This window comes from Balaenoptera borealis (assembly GCF_965194805.1).
Source record: "Balaenoptera borealis genome assembly, chromosome: X".
Classification (NCBI taxonomy): Eukaryota; Metazoa; Chordata; class Mammalia; order Artiodactyla; family Balaenopteridae; genus Balaenoptera; species Balaenoptera borealis.
The window spans coordinates 18291812-18317165 of record NC_138881.1 but is presented as its reverse complement, the minus strand read 5'-3'; the positions used below and the strand labels follow the sequence as shown (position 1 = coordinate 18317165).

Below are 25354 nucleotides of genomic sequence, written 5' to 3'. Positions count from 1 at the left end.
CTTAGCAAAATAAGATCACCCACACAGGATCATAATCAGTTACCCTTTCTGTGAAACAATGATCCAGTTGCTATACTGAGCAGAATACATAAAAAAATTCCATCCTATATTTTACCATAAATGTTGAATACTTTGTCACCTGGGGATTAGGATGCTCAGTACAAGTAATATTTCTCATCAACCGTGTATTATAGATAGTCACAAGAACAGTACATAGGTTATTAATATTGAATACATAAAGAGAGAGTGAAGAGAAATAGTGTATGTCTCTAATGTTATATACTATTCCATGGAACTTTATAACTATAAATGCTATAAATTTTCATCTGTATCTTTTTAGTACATATATTATAGTACACTTATACAAATAATATAAAAAATATTGCTTTGCTTACAAGTAATATTTAAATAATCCATCTATGCAATCCTTTGATAATGGTACTTGCATAATGAATATTTCACATATTCTATTATTAAGGTATCAAAATTTCTTCATATGCTGCTTCAGTGATTAATTCATGTAATAAGTTGGTGTTATACTCTTATTCATTCATTCATTCACTCAAGTCACAATACCATTCACCAAAAAGGTTTTTTTTTTTTTTTTTTTTTTTTTGTGGCATCTTCTAAATGCAATTCAGTGTCAGGGACTATTGGGTGATCAAAGATAAATTAAACTTGGTCCTTGGCCATTATTTCATTATTTAGTAGAGAAGTAGGTAAAACTATTCAAATAATAATACAAGGTAAACAAGATAAATGCTAACAGAAGATCCCATAAAAAAGGAGATAAATCCTTACTTGTTAACTCTGGAATGACCTTCTGGAGGAGATGATATTTTAGCTGGCCTTAAATAGCTTTTAAATCTGGAAATTGGGGGTTCATGAGGAAAGATCGTTCCAAATTATGTGAACACACTGAACAAAGGCACAATCAGGAGTAAGCAAACCAATTTGGCTAGACTGTAAGGTATGTGGGGTGAGTGCAGTGAGAAAGAAAGCTTAGAAAATAATGTCATATTGTGGAGAGCTACTAATGATAGGCTGGAGGAATTTTGTTGTTTTAAGGGGAATAAAAGCTTTATTTTTGTATAACAATCTATTTTGAAGACCCATTCTATTAGGGTAGCAAAGACTTAACTCAGTCGATTGAGAACTTCTTGTGACTTTCATTTGGGCGAGGTTGAAGTCAGGGTAGCTTACCTAGTGCCATGGTTGGTGTTAAACAGCAATGTGAATGATAAGTGTGTGTGTGTGTATTTGTGTGTGTGTGTGTGTGTGTGCTGGGGGGATAAAGGGGTGAGGTGGGGTGGGGTGGGAGCGGAGTTCAAACTCTCTGGTCTAGCTTAACAACTCAAATAGACATCTCTTGTTCCTTTTCTCATAGTTCCTTTCCTCTTGTTCCTTTCCTTTAGTTACAGGAGTAACTTTGGTGCCAGGTCTCAGATGGAAGAGACCTGGAAAGTTGTGTACCTTTCTAGACATACCAAGTAGACATTTCAACTCTAGGGAGGATGAAGAAGTATGCTCTTTACTCTGCTACAAGGGAGTGCTCACAGATGTGCGAGTATGGGAAGTATGTGATCAAACGTATGTTTTTACGAAAATGATGAGGAAGAAGGCATGGATTTGGAAGGGAGAGAAGCTGGAGGCAGGGAGGTCAGTCGCAATACTTTTTCAATAGAAAATGTGATATGTAATTAGGACTTGAACTGAGGTTATGATGGTGGAAGGGGAGATGAGAAGAGGTGGATGACATACATGTAGCCAGGAATGAGTGAATTGGGCGACTGATTCATTACATACAGAGAATAATGGGGAGAGGAAAGTTAAACATTACCCCAGGGCTAATGGATGAATAACACTGTAGAGATGATAGGAGGAGAGAATTTAGGGAGAATAAAATAATTCTATTTTGGGCATATAAAATTAGAAGTTGCTGAGAGGACATATACAAAGCTGTCCAGCAAGTAGCTGAAAAAGCTGAATTTGATCTAGAATACAACCAGATCTGGGAAATATTTACATTAAAGAGACAATTAAAGGTACAAGAAAAACAAACAACAATGAATTCATCAAAAAATAATATGTGTAGTGAGAAGATAGCTAAGGACAAGATCAGACAATGCTTATGTTTAAGAGCCAGATGGAAGAAGAGTTAGTTGTGTGGCCAGGAGTAAATGGAGAAAGTGGTGTTACAGAGACATATCTAATACAACTTATAGTGATAATAGAGTTATAATAATATATTCTATGTCTGTGCTATCTAATTCAATAGTCATTAGACATGTGTGGCTATTAAGCACTTGAAATGTGGCTAGTGCAAATGAGGAACTGAATTTATAATTTTACTTAATTTTAATTAAATTTACATTTCCACTGCTACATGCAGGGAATTCCCAGGCAGTACAGTGGTTAGGACTCTGCACTTTCACTGCTGTGGCCCAGGTTCAATCCCCGGTCGGGGAACTAAGACCCCGCAAGACGCGAGGTGCGGCCAAAGAAACCCCAAAAATTGCCACATGCAGCTACTGGTTACCATGTTAGACAGCAGTGCAGGTCTCGAGAAATATACTATAGTCCATCCAACAGTTGGAGAAGCCATTTACCAAGAAACAAATAACAGTAAAAGCAATATCTGGGAAGAAAACATAAAGGGATTTAATTCCCAGTCATTAACCAGATCCTTCAGTTTTTTTTCCTTTAGCAAAGGGCAGATTCCAGTCTACTATGACATCTACAGTAGCCACACAGTACAATGACACCAATTCTCTCTGTAAGATAATATATGGAAGAGCATGAAAATGAATCCAAAGTACCCATCACATAGCTTTGTGGGCACAGAGAAAGCAGTGCCAGTGATAAAAGATTTACAATGGATGAAAGATAAAAGTCGAAACTAAATAAAGATTCATCAGAGACAGAAAGCTGACTGAGTGTCCCTAGTGCAAAGAAGAATGTCCACGGTGAATAGACAGGCATCGACATCCTTCCTGAACGTGTTATCAAAACGCCATAGTTTAATTCTAATTTCAGATAAATGTTCTTGGCAAACAAGGCAGAGGTACAATAACCCCACAACTACCTCCTTGGCAATCCCTTCACCACTGTGACTGACTCAATGACCACATACTTGTTAGTCTTTCTGATGTTATTTTGGAATGAGAAGAATGTTCATGAAGGATGGTATCTGTTGAAATTTTAAAATGACCAGTTTTTAAAAGAATTAGCTAAGATTTTCATTAGGTTAAATAAGGTTACAAGTTGTAACATAAAAAGTACAATTAACAAAGAATGGGAGGAGAATGTGTGGGTGGGCACGACCTTAGAGGCCATCTTAGTCTTTCTGTGGGTGAACATAACCATATTCTTCTGCATCTTGGATCATATTCCTCTTCAAAATTCTGCTCCAGTTCTCCCCCAGGAGGTCATCTAAAATGAAACCCCATTTGACTCTAATCACTCTCGCCTTCCACTTGACAATGAAAGACTAAAGTTCCAACAGTTGAATGGGTGTGGAAACTAATCTTTTAGCATATAGAGACTTGGGGGTACAAGCAGAAGTGAGTCTGATTGTTTTTTTCAGCATCTAAATGGCCCTCCAACAAATCCAAAAACCTCTGAGGCTTTTCAAGATTGAACTGTCAAAAGGCATAAAAGGTAAAAATGTCAAGTCAATGTAGCATTGACTAGAAAACTCATTAGAGTGAGATTGTGATCCTGTAACTTTAATAGCTTTGTTTTGACAACTTGAAGGGGCAGTGAATGAGCTAATCCCCATTATGAACCAAGTTTGTTTATTCTGCATGTCTTCAGTCAAGACCTAAATGATTTTGAATGGCCAATCAGATAACTACTAACTGTACATATTTTGTTTCCATCAGTAATCTATTTGTTAGTCTTAGTCTTTCCCATTAGATTGTCAATATTTTCAAAGAAGGAATCTTATATTCAACTGCACTGTCTCTTTAATTTCTCAAGGTGCTCTGTACACTCTATAAATAAAATGTGAATTTATCAGTTATGATTATTTTCTTCCATTGATTCTCTATTTTCATATTCCACAGTAAATATTTAACACTGGTTTTATAGGTTAGGTGTAAAAATATGAAACTTTTAAAGCCATATTTTTAAAACAAAACTAACTGCTATACAAACTAGTACAGTACACTTAGTCTCTTCATACTCCTATTTTGTACAAAAATAGAGTTTCACAGTTTTAAAATAACTTTAAACATGAGTTTGGTTTTAAACTTTAATCTGCATGATCTCAGCAGATATTTTCAACAAAAATAATTGGGCCTTTCTCAGCATGAAGATTCACATTATGCAAAAGATATCAAGAATTTTATATTCATTCAACGAAGCTAAAATTTCTTCGTAAGTCTCTCTAGCTTCCACATGTTCAAGTTACTTACTGTAATGACCATCTAATATATCACAATGAAAAGAAAATCTATTGGGTCTAAAATTGGGAGACAATTTTTCCCTTGTGACAAATTCAACTAAAGAGTTCAAGCAAAGATAAATACCACACCCCATTACAAATAAACATATAAATTAAATATTAATTCTTCAATTCAAGATCATACACTTGGCTGCCAGAAAATAAATGCAAGTTATAGTATATGTGAAACAAATTCTAAGTATTAGTTTAAAAAATTCCTTAAGCTCATGTATCTTTGTCCTTTTTATCTACTTAGAATGCACTTTCTTGGACAAAATGATACCATTTATTTCAGTAACTGTGTCCAACATATGAAAAAGTGCCACTTACCTGGGCACTCAATAAATATTTATAGATCACTGATGATGATAAGCTATTTAAATCCTAGCAAATACTACATTGTCCGAGTAATACTACTAGCTCAAATCTAGGCTTAACGTGGTACACCTTCAAAATAGATATTACACAGAATCAGTATCCATTTAGTGTTTCCTAGTCGTAACACTGAGTGATTATAAGGCAGAATTTTATGCTTTGAAAAAATTCGAGAAGTCTCCCCCTCCCACCAAACCTACCACCCCATATTCCAGTAGATTACACTTAAAATACCAAGAGACACACACGTGCATACAAACACACCATTGAGGGAAAAGAAGAAATTCTTCAAATTCAACCTTTACCAAGCTGTTTTCTTGATATTTAAAATTTCAGCACCTAATTTTATTGTCTCTTTCCTTATAGTCAAATAAATATTGTTGTCCTTAAAATTCTAGTATAATGCTATATTGGAATTGTTTAGAGATTCATTATTGTAGCAGATTTGTATTATGATTTCTAAATATATACTTTCTTTTTTTAAGGGAAAAGTAAACTTCCTGGAGCCACTGATGTTGGCCATGGATCTATGACTTATTTTGTTCAACAAACTGTGAGCCAAAGTGCTATGTCTTATTTCCATGCAGAAACTTTAAGAACCAGTACATAGTTCACCATGCTCTCTTTTCCCTCTGCCAGCAGTGTTCAAGAAGAGGCTACTCTGAGCTTTGAAGTGAAGAGGATGTGCAGAACAGCTATAGCAACCCAGGATGCACATGGAACATGAGCACTGGACATGAGTATTATTAAAAGCCACTAACATTTTCAGGTTGTTAGTACAGCATCATCTAGCTTCCTTTGACTGATACAATCCTCCATAAAAGAAAAGAGGGAAAAATAGAACACTCAAGCAAATGAAGACCTAACCAATGCAGAGTTTAATGCAATAACTATTCTATGAATTTTACATACTGTACCTCTTCATTTCAGGAAATATGAGGTGCTATATCACTCCTCACACAATGTAATTCACAATTAACCTCAGATTACATTCTGCTACCTTCATGCAAATCTAGTCTTTTCCCATCTTGTATTTTGGAGAATTTTTGCCTCAGTTTTTTAAGTTTGATTCATGCTCACTTGTCCTAATTACTTAGTTCTGACCAGTTCTTCAACCTGCCACTATCAATTACAATTTCAATCCATTATTTCACTTGTGTTAGGGCCTAATTTCATCTGAATTACCTATCTGATGTTGGTGGTTATTCTGACCCAGCCCAAGAGGCCTGGGTTATTAAAAACTACTTCGGCAGCAGGGCAAAATGCCTCAGAAAATCAGTGCCTATAACTAGTAGCTCTATATTTTCTTTGATTTGCTGCATTCATCTTATGTAAGTATGAAAATCTATGTCATAGATTTTGTGTAATGATTCAATGATATAATCCATGTAAGGCATAATATGATTGTATGATAATATGATTCATAATAAATGCTAAAAATGGCATTATTATTCCTTCTCTATACAGTTTTAGTAACTCTAGTTCCTGCCTCTGTCTGTTGACACCACATTAGTTTCTAGCACTGGTTCTCCCCTTATTACAAATGCACAATGACCATTTTTGTTAATAACTTATATTTGATGTTTCAAAGAACAAGTCTAATCCTTTTGGATATGCATGTATGGCACAGATAGACTATGAATTGATAACTACAGTTGTAAATTCAAAACTTTAACTAGTCTCTTTTATAAAAGTGTGGGCTCTGGGCTGATACCACCTATCAATAGTTGAATCTCCTGATCCATAGTTCTCAGTCATTCATACTGTGCTGTGGTAAAGTCCAGGGAATATGCATGTTTAGCAAGCTTCCCTGGGTGAATCATGGCCCATGGACCAACCATTGGTAAACACTGTTCTTGATCACATACATTTTCTTCCCACCTCACGTTCATCTCATACTAAACCAGTAAAGTGTGACTATATCACAGTGGTTATCAACTTTGGCTCCACATTAGAATCAACTGAAGTATCATTTAAAAAATACTGATTACAACCCCACCACAGAGAGTCTAATTTAATAGGTCTTGGATGGGACCCAGATATCAGTGTTTTTAAATAAAGAGTTCTTTACTTGATTCTAAGATGAGGCCACACTTGAGAAACAATGAGCAAGAAGTATTACAAACCATGTCAAAGCACCTGGATCTAAGTCCTGGCCAGGTCACTAACTGACTATGTCACTGTCCCTCTCCAAAATTCCATTTACTCATTTACAAAATTGGGATGACATCTGGTATACCTACTTCACTTGATTATTGTGAGGAACAAATCTGATAACATATTGTAAAAGCATTTTGCCAACCTCAAAATAGTAATGATACTATTGCCTGCCTATTACACTTTATATAGCCCTTTTTTTCTTGCTAATACTTTTTAAATGTCATAAGGAATAGGATTTATCCAGATGATATGGTTTGAGGGAGGGGTTAAAAAGATGAACAGAAGAGCCAAGGGCCGAATACATTTCAATTTTAAAAGGCAGTTCAGAATCTTTGTGGGGAGACAGGGCAGGAGAACATTTGTGCAGACAGTTTAAATGGGAGGAAACAGGAGGCCTAGTGAGATATTTAGTGGCGTGAGGAGGGCTGTGGAAAACAGTGAGACACTGAAAAGGAAATTAATAGTTATGGTATTAATAACTGCTGAATAGTGCTAGGGTAGACATTTCAAAAGGCATTAAAAACTTTGCAGATAGCACTTAAATAAGAGCAAGATACACAAGAAAATATTTGCAGAACCAGAACCAATAAAGTTACCTAATCAAACCTTTTGATTTTTCCCTTTAGGTACTTTGATAACTCCTGCTATGGCATTGCATAGTCCAGTAACATCATGTTCTATATTCCTTTAGGGCTCAGGTTTCTAAATTTGCTATCAGATCAAAATTGGAATTTTTAAGCTACAAAAGCATTCTAAATGATACTCAGAAATGCACACATGGATTTATTTGGGGAGTGTGGGAAGCAGACTGGACAGTAATAGGAACCTTTTTTAGCTCCAAAACCAGCCCTCCCCTCCAAGCTTCTGATCCTCTCCACAATAATTTCTTTTCCCTCTCCTCCCCAATTCACTAGCTCATTACTAGTTTCACAAGGAGACTGGTGCCATCACCACTGTCTCTCCCAACTCATCTCCCTGGAGTTACAAGCATTAAAAGGAGAAGAAATAGGAAAAAGCAGCCTTAAAATTTTAAGGACTAATTTTGTATCTGTAATAATCATGATATACCTGGATTTTATCAACTTTGAAAAAACAGTATTTTCTGTTTAGTTCTCTCTCAGGTTTTCATCAGCATCAGAATGAGTTACAGCAGCTACATTTAAAATCCTGTAACCCTTTTTTAGGTTAAATTTTAAGGGGAAAATTAATCCTTTCATTCTTTCAACAGACATTTATTTGCCAGGCACTGGAGACACAGAGGTGCAAAAGGCAGACAACTTGCATTCACCACTGCAACTCTTTTCTTAAATGGATTAGTATTACTTTTGGCTTGATTCTTTAAAAAGAATCATCACAGTACATTACAAATGGGAGCATATCAGGGATTCTCTTCCGAAAAACTGACCACCTACAAGGGTTAAGAATCACCTAACCCATCTTTCTACATCTGTTTCCTTGTATATAATATAGCAATAATGGTAAAAGTTCTATCTTCTTGGAGTCTTTGTGAGAAAATTTTAAAAGCCTCTCAAAAGGTGAACTGCATAATAAGACAAAATATAGTAATTCAGAAGGTAGGAAGACAATGAAAGTACATTACATAAATAAGCAATAAAACTTGGAGAACAGGATGTGGTACATTTGTAAAGATGAGCATGTGTATACTGTATAAGCCAGCAATTACCCTCCTACATACATAATTAAATGTAAGTATATATCCAAATATTCACGGTCAGGAGAATGGATACACATTGGAGTATATACACACAATTAAGTATTATATGAAGTGAAAGTGAATGAACTACAGTGACTAAACAAAACATGAATGAGTTCAGAAATACATCAAGTGAAAAAAGTAATATGCAGAGTGATACTATTTTTATAAAGCTCAAAGACAAGCATAACTAAATGAGATGTTTAGAAAATGTATGCAACTATTTCACGAAAAAAAAAAAAGAAACACCCTGAGAAGAGGCAGGGTAATGAGATGCGGAGGAGCACAGTTATAACTAAGACAATGTTGGTAATGTTCTAGTTATTAAATTAAATGGCCAATTTATGAGTATCTGATTATTCTTATGCTTCATAACATATATATGACATGCATTCTTTTGTGTATATATATAATATTACATAAATTTAGAAATGTAATAGTGAGAAAACAGATGTCTGAGAAACAGTATCCTGTCATTTGCTATCTAAAAGAATTTGATTAGTATACTACACCACACATCTAGTTCTTCTGTTATTATTAATGGTGATACTATCTACATCTTTAAAAGTGTTTTGGTAAGATGCTCAGATAACATGCAATATAGTCTAGGTCTGTAAAAGAATAAACCTATAAAAACAGCCTATTTCATTTTCATATAATATATAGTAAGTTTTAAAGTTTTTTTTTTCACAAAAAAGTGTCAGAAAGATGCTTTCCTAAAGTCTTATTATCATGTAATAATTTCATCACTCTTCTTTACCTTTCAGTCTGAGCCTTCAGAAAATTTGCAGCTACCAATAATCATGTTTTTTTTTTAACATCAAGAATGAGGATTTCTCTTTCTCTCTGTTTGTGTATTTATATCTATTCTGATTATAATGCTATATTCTAGGCCTTCAAAGGGATACAGGCATATATACACAGCATAATCTCAGCTTTGCAAATTCTATATGTTTTTAGTTTTATATTTGTCTTCAGAAAAAAAGTCCTCAAGCTATCTGGGTACTATGCCGAATAGTTCTATATCTCACTCCTGATTCATTACGTTAGGATTATAAATAAAAGTTTAAAAAGATAATGGCTTTGCTTCTTCATCATCAACTGAAACAACTGAAGAAAACTTAAAGGACTGAGTATTGAACTAAAATATATTGCTTAAATATAAAAGAAAAAAACAGTATCTTTCATATTGCCTTCAACAGGTATGCTAAGTAATGTAATTCGTATTGTTTAAAAATTACATATAAAGTTTGTCCTCGTTTTTGGTCCGAAATGTACCAGTTTCAAATCCCAAGAGCCCAAGTCCATTTTTCAGGTCACCTAGAATGTCTGATTCAGGAAGGCTTAAACACTAACCCTGAAAATATAGCAAAAATAATATTTAAAGCTGTGTTTGAGATGAATGATAGACTATCTTGGCTGAGCTTTCATATGGTTTAATACTTACTACATGAACCACAGAATATAGCCTGCCTACCCCAGTATAATTTATATCCCCATTTTAGAACTTTACATGTATTTTACTACTACTTGAATCTTAATATCCCTTTTACAACACACATTCTGTATGACTGACTATTTATTATACACTAGCCTTTTACCTTTACAAGTTTTGAGTTTTCCATTTTCAACTCTAGGTTGCTTGAATATGTGGATAGGGATGGCAAATTCACAAGTAACCAAAATTAATTTCTGTATTCCATTTGAACAGGGACATTTCAAAATATCATCCAGAATATGAAGCATACATAGTTACCAATTTGCCTTAAATTCTAAAAAACAACCGAAATTAAACCAAAATTCTTTTAAAAAAATCACTCATTGTAGAAACAGGTCTTTCTTCATTGCCACTCAGTACCAAAAGCAAGCAGAGAATCACTCCTTTAAATTTTGTGTGAACAACAAACTAACTGAGTTTAGAGTTTCCAAAGATCTTTTGCTATACAAGTTAACTAAAATTGCCATTTATTAAGCTCCCACTAAAATGCCAGATCATGAACTAGATCAATTTCCAATATTCACATAAATTCACCTACAATAATCCAACAAGGTGGTTGGTGATCCACTTTACAAATAAAGACAGAGTTATCAGAGATATGAAGTAGTCTGTCCAAGTTCATACAGTTTGTAAAAAGCAGAGCCATAATGAATTCAGATCTACTTTATGTCAAAGCCCACTAACCTATTTTGCCATAAAATGTAAGAGTAAATAATATAAAGTGTCAACTAGGAAGGTAAAGGAGGTAATATTCATATAGATAAAACATAATAAAGTAAAATATGATAGCTATTGTCAATAAACTCATAGGGCAAATTTTCTTGCTTAAATCCTTAATAAAACATAAAAAATCATTTCTAAGGCTATTTTTACAAAATTCTGTAATCTTTTATTTTAATTTTTTACTATTTATACATACATGCCCTAACAATTTAAACCACAAATACCAGTTCAATTAAGTCCTAAAAAAGCTCTTATTTTCTCTTGGGTATTTACCTTGAGTAAATAACAACCCGATTAAGATAAAACAGGTTAGATTAAATTCAAGCAGGAATATTTTTTAAAAAGGGTTATATACTCAATATGTTCACTTACATTTTTATTTAAAAATGTATATTTAAAGAATAACTCATAAATAGCTTACTTTTACTGATATGTATTTAAAACCGTGTAAAGGTAACAAAAGTGATTAGAAAGCACACACACACATAATTTAGAGGAAGATGTCCATCAAAAAGAAACATTTCCACTATTGACCTTTGAAGACTATTTTTTCCATTTTCTTGAACAAAGAGTTAGCAAGAAACAAAATACATCAGACAGGTAAATATGGAAAAAAAAAATCAAACAAATGAACTGTCAGAAAGTCAGAATAACAACTTAAATAAAGACATTTATTATAGGAAAGACCAAAGCAGCGGCACAGTTGTTTCTGGTGCTTAAGTTGGGATGACAGTAACTATTCTTCTTTATGGTTTTCTGTATTTTTTAAATTAACGAGTATTATTATTTTATAAACTTTTTTAAAGGACAAAAGACCTAATAACTATGCAGTAAAATTAAAAAAAAATTATGGCACAATACTAAATGAAAAAGACCATTTTGAAAATATATATGTGTATGTAGATGAAAACAGGCAAAATGGCAAGTAAAACAAGCAAAATGATAACAGGCGTTTTCTTTGGGTGGAAAGATTACAAGCAATGTTTTTTTTCTTTTCATTACTCTAAATTTTTCTATAAAGCATATTACACTGCTTTTATAATTTAAAAAAATATAGAAAATAATTAGAGGAGTATAGAGTGTGCTACATACAAACCTTTACACAGATGGCATACAACATCAACAGAACGAATACAAGCTAGGACCATAAAAGCTCTCTTTCAACATCTAAAAAAACTTCCAGTTCTCAGTGAAGATTCTCTCAGTTAAGATTTTTTGAACAGTACCTGCTATTTCTTCAAATTTTAGAGGGTGGGAAAGGAAATTGTTGACCATGCAGTAGGTAAAATTCACATATTTAAAATAGATTGATGTTTTTAGAAAGGTTTCTAAAATTTCTCTTTTCTTTGTATTTTTTCTTCTCAAAAATTATTTATAACCATCTTAGGTGAAAGACTATTAATCTTTTTTTTTTCTAACTTTCAGCTGGGAATGGTAAGGGAAAGAAGTATGTTTCGAACACTATCCAGAAAATCAGTGATATTCAAGGGCATGGTAAAGTGAGTCTTAAAAGGATGAAAAACGAGCAAGCCCATGAGAAAACACAAGAACATTTTATAATATATAATTTAGAAGGGACCATTTCAGGTAAGAGTATATCAGCAGAACTTGAATTTTAAAAGGAAGTCTTCATTTTACAATTGCATGTGAATCTACAACTATCTCAAAATAAAAAGTTTACTTACAAATTAAATTTTAAAAAATTTTAAATAAACAAAAAAGGAAGTTTTCACTTTGCATTTAACAGTTCAAAATCTGATTTAAAATGTTTCACATGTTGAAATTTTTCTCTCAGTATCTCCTTCACTGTATATGCAGCTGAAGAAAACTAACAGCAAATGGAGAAAAAAATCTGTGTACATTTATTATTTAAAACAAACTTGTTATTCTAGTTCTTTGTATCAAGTCTTTTTCTCATCCATTTTATAATTAATATTACTTTACTTTTGTTTTTCACTTCACATTTGTGAACCATTTTTAATACATCTAATTTGATTCTCACAATAATAGAATTATTTCTGTTTATAGATGGTTTGCCCAAGGTGAAATGCTCATGAAACAACAGGGCTAAGCCTCAAGTCTCCCAATAACTCACTGTCCCCACCCTCCGTCCCTTGCCCCAAGTATTCTAAGTTCCACCAAAGTTTCACCTTGCAAACCGATACTTTTGCACCCATTTCTTAACTAGTGACAATCTAATTAATCATTTTTTGTGTTTGAACTGGAAAAAATTTTAAATGGTGCAGTAGAATAATTTTAGGTTAAGCTGATACTCGTTAGGGTAGGCATCATGGCAATTATTTCAATGCTGACAAGAAGTGCGTGGGTACCTGTCTCATTTTTCTGTTTCAGGTGCTGACAGTGCTCTAAATATCTGAAGCTTCAGTTCTTTGTGAGAATTCTTCCCATTTAAGATTTTAAAACCAGTTTCCCTTTTTTCTCAAATGTGTTATTATAGTCAATCTTATGTGGGGAAGAGGTGTTGGGGGGAAGAATCTCTTTAAAAGACTTCAACTATAACTGTCTAAACCCATCACATCTGGAAATAAGAAAAACAGATACAGTAAGATTAAATAAATTCTTCCAAACAGAGCTTGTTAAAAGAAATTTCTCTTTCTCCTCTAATGTTTGCATTACTTTAATTATAAGTAGCCAATATCAAGAAGCACTTTCCACTTACTTCATAGTACCACTCCTTTGTGTTAAGAAGGGAAAAAAAGCTATTTGTGACAGTTTATTTTTAGATATTGATCATCTCATCTTGCTCAAAGGGAATAAAAATAATTAAAGTTGAGTGAAAATAATTTGAAGTACAGCATATTTCAAAGCATAACTATCATCATAACTGTTCAGATGAGATTTCTTGAAAGCCTGGTAATAAATGCATGCCCTAGATATTTTTTTTTAAATCTACACTTTGCTCATTCAAGTTGGCCTCTTTTACTGGCAGCTTAAGTTTAATGCTGTCTTTAGATACTGCATACAATTCCAAGTGAATGAGATGATTAGTGTGTATTTAATGGCTGAATGAGACCATTAGATGGACACTGACTGTTTGTAAACTATGTAATTTATTTTAAAATATAATAAGTATTCATCTATGTTGTGCTCTTTCATCAAACTGAAAGTAGTATTTCTTCAATGAACATAGCATTCATTTTATGTTTTTCTGATAACTCAAATTCATTGTAGAAAATCTGAAAAATACAGAAACGTAGAGTCTAAATAAACTAAAATCACCTGTAGTTTCATCATCAAGAAGCAAACACTTAACTGTTTTATTTCATCATTTTAATTATCATCCTCATTCCTATTGCCAAGATAGGTAGCAACAGACCACAGAGCCCAGAGAGACTTGGTATCAAACATATGACATCACATAACAGTAGAAAAATAATAGATTATTTAAGAGATGATTTACAAACATTCATATCATGCCTATAATTAAGTTTCCTCTAAAAAATATATTCTGTTAGTGTTATATAACAGCATAGAGTGTTTCAGAAGTTTTGTTCACTTTCATTCTAGCACTGGAAAATGGTTATGAGGATAATATTTTTATTTTAATTAATGAATAAACTGAGATGTAAAGTGATGGGTATCTCTGGATATCCCTGGGGTTCTTGATATGAGTAGCGGAGACAGAACTGCAGCTTTTACACAGGAGTTGAAATAAAAATAAGTAACGATTTAAGCATTTAATTCTAGATTTTTCTGGAAGAGTATAAATGAGTATGTGCTAACCACATGGGATAACTGGGGCTCAGGTCAATTTATTTTAACAAGTAAGTAATGAGCACAACATTGTTCCTACTTTCAAGGAGATAACAGTCTAATGGAAGTCAGATAATTATGATTCACAGCAGAATATAACTGACAAGATGTAAAATGCATGTAAAGTAAGTTTAAGGGATTTCTACCTTTGCTCCTACAACAAACAATTGTAGCTGATAAGTCAACAAAGGGGACAAACTGGAATCATAAAAAATAATTAATACAGAAAAAAGAACAAAAACCAGATTGGAGACGTAGAAGACAAAGAGCAAGGTGGTATAGTTAATTTAATCCCAACCACATCAACCATGGTTGATTAAATATAAATGGTCAAAGTAGGGGGTATACAAACAGTTATGAGAAATAGTAAAAGTTTCATGAGTGGGATGGCATTTCCTAGAGGCCTTAAAGGATGGGACATAATTTTGACAGGCAGAGATAAAAAGATATATGGGACATGTTCTGAGGAGGCCTCACAACATAAAAAGATGAAACTGCAAGATCTATTTTACCAACAATAACTCATCCACATGAACTGGAGTACAATTAAGATACAAAGGAGTACTAGAAGATAAAATTGAAATTATGTTAGAACCTTACTTGGAGTCCTTTGAATTCCAAAGAGAGGAATTTGTAATCAGTTTGGAAATTAGGGGAAATTGCTGAAAGCGACAAAATTGGAGCTGGGCTTTGGGATGACTAGTCTGAAAGTGATCCATTCTGTACTTATAAGTAGACTAAATCAGAATGTCATGAAGATGTATTTTATTAAGAGAAATTTACATCTAATATTTCCTTTAAGGTACCACATAAAAGACCTGGTTAAAGTAAGTGAATTAAGATATCAAGTCAGGTAACATGTTGGGAGCGGGTAGGCAAGGCAAGAACCAAGAACACCCATATACAGAGAAGTTTCTGTTTGGAAGCCTCTTAAAGGTGGTGACACATGGGACAGGATATGTGATGGGAAAATGAGAGTGAGGTAGAAGGAACTGTGAGAAATGTTATGAGCTACTGAACTTTAAAATAACAGAAATGGGTAATGTTTCTGTTACCCAAGAAGGGCAAGGCATTCTCTTCAAAAGAAGGGCAAGAAGAAGGGCAAGGCATCCTCTTCAAAACAGAGTGTACAGTGGTCGAGGGTACAGAAAGTCCTTCTACGTCCTCAGTATACTTGGAGTATTTCAATTATTTGGTCAAGACAGAATGTACTTAAAGTTCAATCTGTAAAAGTATCTCTCTCTCTATTCTACCTAATGTTTCCTGATCTGTAAATAGCAAAACTTAAACCCGTTATGCCTTGACGTAAGATTCCTAAAGAGAATGCTGAGCCAAACAGTGCAGCTGTTAAAAGGTCCTGTTGTGAGCATGAACAAGCCTCTGAGGGCAATATCAGAATGGCATATGTTTTCCATGAAGTAGAATGTCTATAGCAGGTGTTCATACATTCTGGAAACAAAAACTGCATCACTTGTTACTTAGATGGTAGGTTCTTAAAATAGCAGAATGGGTGGGTTAGTCCTACCTTACACAAACTGCACTTCCACCCCTGCACATGCCGCTACAGGAAATTTTAAGTCACTGAAAATCATTTCAGCCATTCGTAATGTAACATTTGAAGGTTAGCGTGACAGAGGTATGTTCTGGAACCTGTGAGTTCTAAACATAGAAAACTTTCCATTTTTGACCTCACTCTACGGTAAAAGTTAAAAGAAAGGTAATTTTTTTTAAAGATCACTTTGTTTATCTACTTTTGATATGGGAAAACATTAAGTATGAATGAATTCAGTGAAAATGAATACGCCTGATTCTCCTTCAAGATTTTCAAGAAAACTTATCAGAGTTGCCATTTAGAATTGCACTCTCTGTTTACAAAGCAACAAAGAGTGGGCCAATTACTCAAAAGTTAACCTTAAGCTGGCCATCCAGATCCAGATGTTTAAAGGAGACACAAGAAATTAAAAACACCCACTTTCTGTCATAATTATGCATGGAAATGACATTATTTTAGAAGGTGACATCAGATGGATTGCATTCTCATAGAATGGACAATCCGTATGAGCTTCTCATGTATAAACAGTTGAAAAATAAACTCAATTCTCCCATTTAATTCCACAGTATTTCAATTATCTTGGGTCTCATGTATAAATGAAAACCTTAAGTGATACATATAATAGTTATCACAGATCTTGTCATGTAGTGGATAATAATAATTATTGTATTATTATGACTGTTGGCATATAGATTGCTACTGAACACATATCTAACATACTATGAATGATTATCATATAAATACTGTGCAGTAGGTACCCTTAAAGCAGAGAAAATTTCTTTCTCTCATGGTAAAAGGGAAGAAACTAATAGTCTATTATCCACATCTCAAATCTCTGGTCAAGTTTAATGGCTTAAAAAAAAACAGCTTTAGAAAACATATTTTTGAAGAAATGTCACTGACAATACAGATCTACAAGAAAAATTACCCATAGATTATATTATTGTTCTTTCATTCCTATGCCCTAGAACAGTGTATGAGAACCAGAATCACCTGGAAAACTAGTAAACATGCAGATTCCTGGGCATTCCCCACAGTACATTTGGAGTATGTGCCAAGAATCTGAATTTCTAACAAGTTTCTGTGTGATGATAATGCTACTGGCCCACGAACCACACTGGACTAGCATAGCCCTAGAACATCAGTCAGCAAACTGTGGCCCAGGGCTAAATTCAACCTGCTGCTTGTTTTTGTAAAACAAGTTTTATTGGCACATCACCATGTCCATTCATTTCACTGACACATGGTCTGCGGCTGCTTTTGCAATTGAATAGTTGGATCAAACACCATAGAGCCTGTATCATTAAAGCCTACAAAACCTTACAGACTTAAAACTTGGCCTTTCACAGAAAACGTTTGCTGACCTTTGCCCTAAAATGCCACTCTTCTCCCTAATATCCAGTTGAAATCTTTGACATTCAGAAATAAAATTCACTGATAACAAATATGAAGACATGTAGTGAGACAACAGCATTTCAAGGCTGATAAAATGTTTATCATCTTCATCCATGTTTGTGACTAACAGCAGTGAGTTACTGACTTTCTTACTGCTATGATATAATCCTGATGAATGTCTGCTGTATTCCACAATTAAAAGTCACAAACTTACTCTCCTTTCTATAAACCTGCAATTTCAGAGAAATGGTGCTAATAAAATCTATACGGTACAACAGAAAATATATTGAAAGATTTAAGTCTGTACTAAAAAAATTTCTTATTTGAGAAAATACAGGCAATATTAAGAAACTTAATTATCCCTCATCATAAAGGACAGGGAGTAGAAGGATAAATTAAATCATGAATTTCCCCAATAATCTTCTGTATCATCACATTTTATCCTCTGCTTTCCCTATATCTGCATCACTGGATAGTTTAACAAAAAATGGCACCCTGAGAAAGTAGCAGCAGTAGCAGCAATAGGTTGACATGAGGCTTACACAGAGTGGTGGTCACTAGCCTCACACCTCTCAGATGTGTTTTGTTATTAGATTTAAACAAATTTTTGCAGGATATGTACTAGTCAATTCACTCCTCTACCATTTCTCCATATGTTATGCCAGGACATTTATATCAGCTGCTGCACTACTGAACACGTTTGATTTGGAGTCCCTGGCTTAAATAATATTCAAACTAAAAAAACTGGGTCATGTAAATAGATCATTTAAATGATTAAGGTGATAATTAAAGGCTATTATGTATATCTGTTTGTATGTATACCTATATAAATGAAACTATAGTCGTACTAATAAGGAACTAATGGTGTCTTAGAGCAAAAGTCTCAAATTGTTATTCAAATGGGTTAATTTAATTTTGTGAAAGGCAATACAGTTTAGTCATCCCCACTAAAAGTGTAAGAGTAACCGACTTATTTACTATAAAGCTGTCTCTGGAGGTTCAGATTACTTTTACATCTGCTGATAAATAAAACTCTTGTTTACTGGGCTATATGCATAGTTTTCCAATGAATTATGTATTTGGTTTCTTTTGAACCATTTGTCTTTGAATGAGAAAAATCCCAAACCAGTATTTTATAAACTCTTGGTAAATACAAGTACTTCTCATTGTTAGAATATGAGATAGCTAATAAATTAACTGAAGAAAAATTTTCCAGCTAATACCTGTTGCACGATTGTTGTTAATTCCAAGCAGAGCTGTATGACATTATTCCTTGTAACTGAATAGTCTGTGACAGCAGCAAATGGTGATCTATAAAGGAAAAAGGAAAACTGTGATTAATAGGAACAGCTTTTGAAAGGTCCCCAAATACAACAGCCTAAAATAAGATTTTGAATAATATGAAATGAACTGTTCTGAAGTTTACATAGTGATAAACAATATTCGGAACATATTTAAGGAAGAAAATTGAGGGAAATGCTTGGAAGGGAATTCAAGAAAAATGTTTGCTTTCCATCAAATTTCTCTTTTTTTAGTGCTTAATATTTAAAAGTTCTTTCGTACTTCTTACGAGGTCTCTTCACTACATCTAAAATAAAACAACACCAAAAAGTCATGGTTTAGCAAAGACATTTTAGTTTATTTTCAAATGAAGGTAAGATTTTGAGTCCAGTATCTTCTTGAAATAGTCACAATTCAGAGCTAGTCTAATGACAGCTATCACCTACCGAGGACTTACTATATGCCAGTTACTTTTCTAAATGCTTTACATGTACCAAATAATTTTCACAACTCTTATAAGATAGGCACTATTATTATTCCCATTTTACATATAAGAAATGTGAGGTAGAGAAAGGTTAAGTGAAAACTAGTAAGTGGTGGAGCTGGTATTCAAACCCAGGAAGTCTGACTCCAGACTCCACACCCCAGAGTTAAACACTAATATACCACCTCTATGAACTTAAGTAGGTTTTTATTTGTACTAAACCAATTACTTACATCACTTCACATCCCTTTTCAAACAACTTGGCATGTAAATAATATATATTGGTACGAGGTTTATATTTTCAAGAATGTTGTAGACAGCAGCAGTCTTCCCAAGCAAGTGTTTTGCCACCAAATGAACTCAGTGGCTTTCCATTAGTCCTTATCCTCTCTCTTGTCTATCTATGAACGCTAATCAGGTTTTTGTGGGGCCAAAGCTTATATGATTTGGGAGGCCCAGTTTAAAGAAAACAAAATCACAAATAAAAAAGAAGGTATGGGGGTAAAAATTTAGTCAGATTACTAGAACTTTAGTGCTTTGGATCTCTCTACTGATAACTCTTAAGGCAATTTACTATAAATGATTATATAAGACTGCTTCCTGGTTACAAACTGAACTTGTCTTTCTTCTAGAAAACTCTACAACTCAAGCACCTCCCATTGTCACAGGGGTCCATATGAGAGGCCCTTTATTGGTTACATTTTTTAAAAACGTATTTTTCATTTATGTATTTTGGCCATTCTAATAGCTATGTAGAGGCTTATCACAGATTTAACTTGCATTTCCCCCAAGTTACATGTATTTGCTCTATTTATATATTATTTATATTTAATCGTTAACTATATTTCCCTAATAATTTTCTAACTGGTTATGCTGACTTGTGCATATTTGCTATCCATATATACTCTTTAGTGAAATGTCTGCTCAAGCCCTTTGCCCATTCTTTATTTAGATGTTTGGTATTACTATTGAGTTTAGAGACTTCTCGGTATTTTCTGTATGCAAGTCCTTTGTTGAATAGGTAACCTGTAAAATTTCTTCTCAGTCTATGGCTTCTCTTTCCATCCTTTAACAGGATCTTTAGCAGGTCAAAAGTTTTTTATTTTAATGAGGTCAAATTTATCGATAATTTCTTTTCTGGATTGTACCTTTAGCATTATATCTAAGAAATCTTCACTTGACTCTAACTCAAGTTTTCTTCGAAAAGTTTTTTATTTTACTTTTAGATCTATGACCCATTTTTAAGTCAATTTTTGTATAAGATGTGAGGTTTGGGTCGAGGTTCACTTTTTTCCCTCTGCCTATGCAAGTGTTCCAACACCATTTGTGGAAAAACTAACCATTCTCCACTGAATTGCTTTTGTTCCTTTGTCAAAAACTGGCTAACCACATGCATAAAGTTCTGGACTCTCTGTGTCTATCTTGTCACCAATACCAGTTTTGATTACTGAAGTTATATAATATTTAAAATAGTATTAAAAAACTTCAAAATTGATGAAGTATTATGGTCCCTTTACTTCTTAATACAAATTTTAGAATCACACTGTCTGTAGCTATAAAAAAAATCCTGCTGTAATTTTTATGTGAACTTTATTAAACCTACAGGAAGATTTGAGAATTGACATCTTTACTAAGTTGAGTCTTCCAATCCATGAACACAGTATGTCTCTCCATTTATTTAGGTCTTGTTTGATTTTATACACCAGTGTTTTATAGTTTTCGCATACAAATCCTGTAGATATTTTGCTAAATTTATATGTAGGCATCTCATTAATTCTAGAGCAACTGTAAATTATACCATGTTTTTACTTTTTGTTTCCAACTGTACATTGCTAGTACACAAGAATGTGATAAATTTTTCTGTGTAGACTTCATATTCTACAACCCTGCCAAATTCACTTACTAGTTCAAAAAGATGTTTTGTAGCTATCTTGGAATATTCTACACACAGACATATATTATCTGCAAATAGGAAAAGTTTTATTTTTTCCTTTCTAATCTCTAGGCCTTTTACTTCCTTTTCTGGCCTACTGTACTGGATATAACAGGAGGGATGAGAGTGGACAGCCTTGCCTTATTCCCAATCTTAGGAGGAAAGCATTGTCTTTCACAGTACAAGGTCAGCTGTTGCTTTTTATATATGCTTTATATCAAGTTGAGATATTACTACTCTATTCCTACTTTGCTGAGAATTTTTCTCATGAACGGGTATAGGATTCTACTGAATGCTTTTTTTTTTACATTAACTGATATGATTATTATTCTACAGCACATTAACATGGTAGACTACATTGATTTATTTTCAAGTACTGAAGCAGCCTTGCTTACCTAGAATGAATCCCACTTAGTCAAGGTGCACAGTTTTATTTATATGTGGTTGGACTTGGATTGCCAATATTTTGTGGAGGATTATAACATGTAAGTTTGTACTATCTTTGCCGGGTATTGGAATCAGGATAATGATTGTACCATAAAATGAGATGGGATGGATTACCTCTATGTCTATTTTCTGAAATAGACTGTAGAATTGGTGTTATTTTTTCTTTAAACACAGAATTCACCAGTGACATCATCTAGGCCTGGACCTTTTTTCCCCTACTCCAAAGAGTTTCTAAGTACAATTCAATTTCTTTAATAGTTACAGGATCATTCAGAGAATCTATTTCATCTTGGGTAAGTTTTGGTAGTTTTTGTGTTTTTGAAGGAATTGGTCCATTTCATCTAAGCTGTCAAATGTATGTATAAAGAGTTATTTGTAGTATTCCTTTATTATCCATTTAATTTTGATTGACTTCTCAACATAGTGTGGTTCCGTTTTCAGTTTCATTGATTTCTGTTCATTTATCATTATTATTTGCTCCCTTTTGCTGCTTTGGGCTTATTTTCTACTTTCTTTTTTCTTTAATTTTATTTTTTTAAGAATACTTAGCATGAGATCTAACCTCTTAACAAAAATTTAACTGTAAAAGACAATACTATTAATTATAGGTACAGTGTTCTACAGCAGATCTCTAGAACTTTTTCATCTTGCTTAACTAAAACTTTACGCCCATGCTTGTTGATTACCAATTATTTTTCTATTTGCTTGAGATGAGAGCTTAGATAATTGATTTGAGATCTTTCTTTTTTTCTGATATAAGCATTCAGTGCTTACAAATTTTCCTTTCAGAATTGCTTTAGCTGTGTGCCTCAAAAATTATGACTTGTTCTAATTTTCATTCTGTTCAATGTATTTCTTTTTATTTCCCTTGAGATTTCCTCTTTTGTCCATGGATTAGTTAGAAGTGTGTTGTTTGATTTCTAGTTTGACTCCACTATGGTTAAAGAAGAGATTCTAACTGATTTAAATTACTTTAAATGTGTTGAAGTTTGTTTTATGATGCAGATATGGTGTACCTTCATGAATGTTCCATGGGCACTTGAAAAGAATTTGTATTCTACTGTTGTTGGATGAAATGCTCTCAAAATGTCAATTATATCTTGTTATCTGGTGTTGTTCAGCTCTTCTAATCCTTACTTTCTGTTCTGAGAGAGGAGATGAGGTATCCAATTGTAATTGTGGATCTGTCTATTTCTTCTTTTAGTTCTGTCATTTTTTGCTTCAAGTACTTTGAAATTATTGTATGGTATATACATCTTAGCAGTTTCTGTTTCTTGTTTTTTGAATTGTCTATTTATAGGCTCATCTATTGCACTTTGGTGTTCTTTGTTTTTAATTTAAATGTAATATTCACATAGTACACATTAACCCTCTGCTTCTCATAACTGTTTGTTGCAAGTATTTTCCCCAGTTTGTCATCTGTCTTATACTTAGTCATGTTTTTCAATTTTATGTAGTCAAACAGCACATTTCCTTGCATTTTATTCCATATTTTAAAATACTTAATAATAAGTCTACATCTAGAAATCATTTTTTGTCTATATTTTCTCCAGTTTTCTTACGGATTTATTTTTCCCTCTTAAATAAATGATATGCCTAAAATTACTTTAGTGAACAGGTAGTGTTCTATCATTATTTATTCTCCAAAGGCTTAATCAAGTGCCCCAATTCCACTTATTAAATGACCCTTTCTTTTTCCAGGGGTTTGAACATATTGTTTTCTAAATGATTCTATATACCGCAGTCTATTATGTGCTGTCTTCCACTACTGTTTATTGCTATTCCGAAATGGTATATTTTTCAACATAGTTTACTAAAACAGAAGGAGTCATTAAGAATTCAAATAATGATAATTAGAACAAAATGTATGTAATTAATTAATCTGAAGTCATTGCACATCTATATCTAAATTTATTAAAACTCATTAAACTTAAAATGGATAAATCTTATAGAATGTAAATTAGGCCTCAATAAAACTATTTTTTAAAAGATGTTAAGATATAAGCACTTCTAGGAAAACATCATTTAAAAAAACCACCCCAAGACCATTTTTGCTGCATTGAAGCATAAAAATTGGCATTTTAATTAAGAATTCAAAAATGCTTCTGGCATGATTAGAAAGAGCTTGGGTTCCTAGTTTTGCAAAGGTCAAAGTCTGTTAATAAAATCTAAAAGCTTCATTCAAAAGTGACGAGATGAAGTACAGCATGATTTTCTCCATAAAATCTTAAAAAAAGACTCATTTGATCTTGAAAATGTACCAAAAGAAAAATCTATTTGATAACTGAATGCCTGTAGCAAACTGAATTCTAAGGCGTGTTTTCCACGTTCCTGAGCACTCATATTTCAAGTGGGACAAGCTTCTCGCTCAAGATTAAATGTCAAAATAAACTAGAAAAAAAATCTAAGATATACTAGGAAAACATGCATTCTATCTTGTAGTGAACTCCCCTAAAGTTTTCATTTTAAAGGCAAATCACATACAACCACACTAAGAACCATTCTTAGCCAGCACATATTAATGTTTGGGATGATGATTTTGGCTATACACATACATAAATAAAAGAAGGCTGACAGGTTCCAATCTTTGTCAGTTACCAAAGATGAACACTCAGTCATGACTTAATGAGATAAAGAAATGGATCTCTATAGAATACCTGAACATGATCAACTTGAAAACAAAACAAAATTAAGAGAGGAATTTGTTCCTCAGTCTAAAGAAACCCCAAGTTAGAGCTCAGGCTACTTAGAAAAAAACACGTGGCTGACTCAAGGTAAAGAAAATAAAATTCATGGCAGGAAAACTTTTTGATGCCAGAAAGTTAAAAAAAAAAAAGATAAAATCCTTGGCTCATTAATAAATGGCCATTACAGGAACCATCCTACTTAGATCTTAAAAGTTACACAACTATCCTCAAATCATCATATGGATAATAAAATGCTTATACTTCTTTCTAGTGCAAAAGTTATTGACCCTATAAAAAATTATTTGTTGTACATTCTTTTCAAACAAAAGCATTTATGGAAAGGTTAATGGTTCAGAAATCCTAAACAAATTAGAAGCTAACAAGAAAAGCTAAGGAGTTAATTAGGAAATCTGGAAGGCCTTAATGTTTCTCAGGTTGGCACTGCTGAGCCTGAGGGGCATTCTATGAACAACAGCCTTGCTAACATCACTGCTCATTTCTGGAACAAGAGGTGCCAAATGGGAGTACTGAGCACACAAGAGGAAATAAGACCAAACAACAACGAGCCACAGCATTTGGTAGTGTTTGGGGTAGTTTTCTTTGTCTCTGTAATTTTTCCCTGGTATAGAAATAATTTTTGTCCTATAGTTTCATATCATGGAAGAAGAAATTAGTTCAACCACTTTCGTAGATAAAGCAAAAGATTTCAAAGAATACATTTTTTCCCTTAGCATCCTAACCCTTATGCCTTAAACATTTAAAAAGGTTTTCAGTGATATAAAAAGATATCTCATTGATGCTTGCAAAACAGAATGATCTTAAAATGTATTTCAGAAACAATTAGAAATAGGTATTAATGCTAAAAATGAGAGAAAAGAATAAAC

At 33.3% G+C, this 25354-nt stretch overlaps 1 protein-coding gene across 5 annotated transcripts in view; it reads right to left on the bottom strand.

Moving 5' to 3' along the window:
- CNKSR2 (connector enhancer of kinase suppressor of Ras 2) overlaps positions 1-25354 on the bottom strand; it is a 263636-nt gene that overhangs the window by 165829 nt on the left and 72453 nt on the right. For all 5 annotated transcript variants that reach the window (XM_082375497.1, XM_082375498.1, XM_082375499.1 and 2 more), the window contains exon 4: positions 18862-18949. In XM_082375497.1, coding sequence (XP_082231623.1) covers positions 18862-18949 — 88 coding nt within the window. The remainder of the gene's footprint in view (positions 1-18861; positions 18950-25354) is intronic.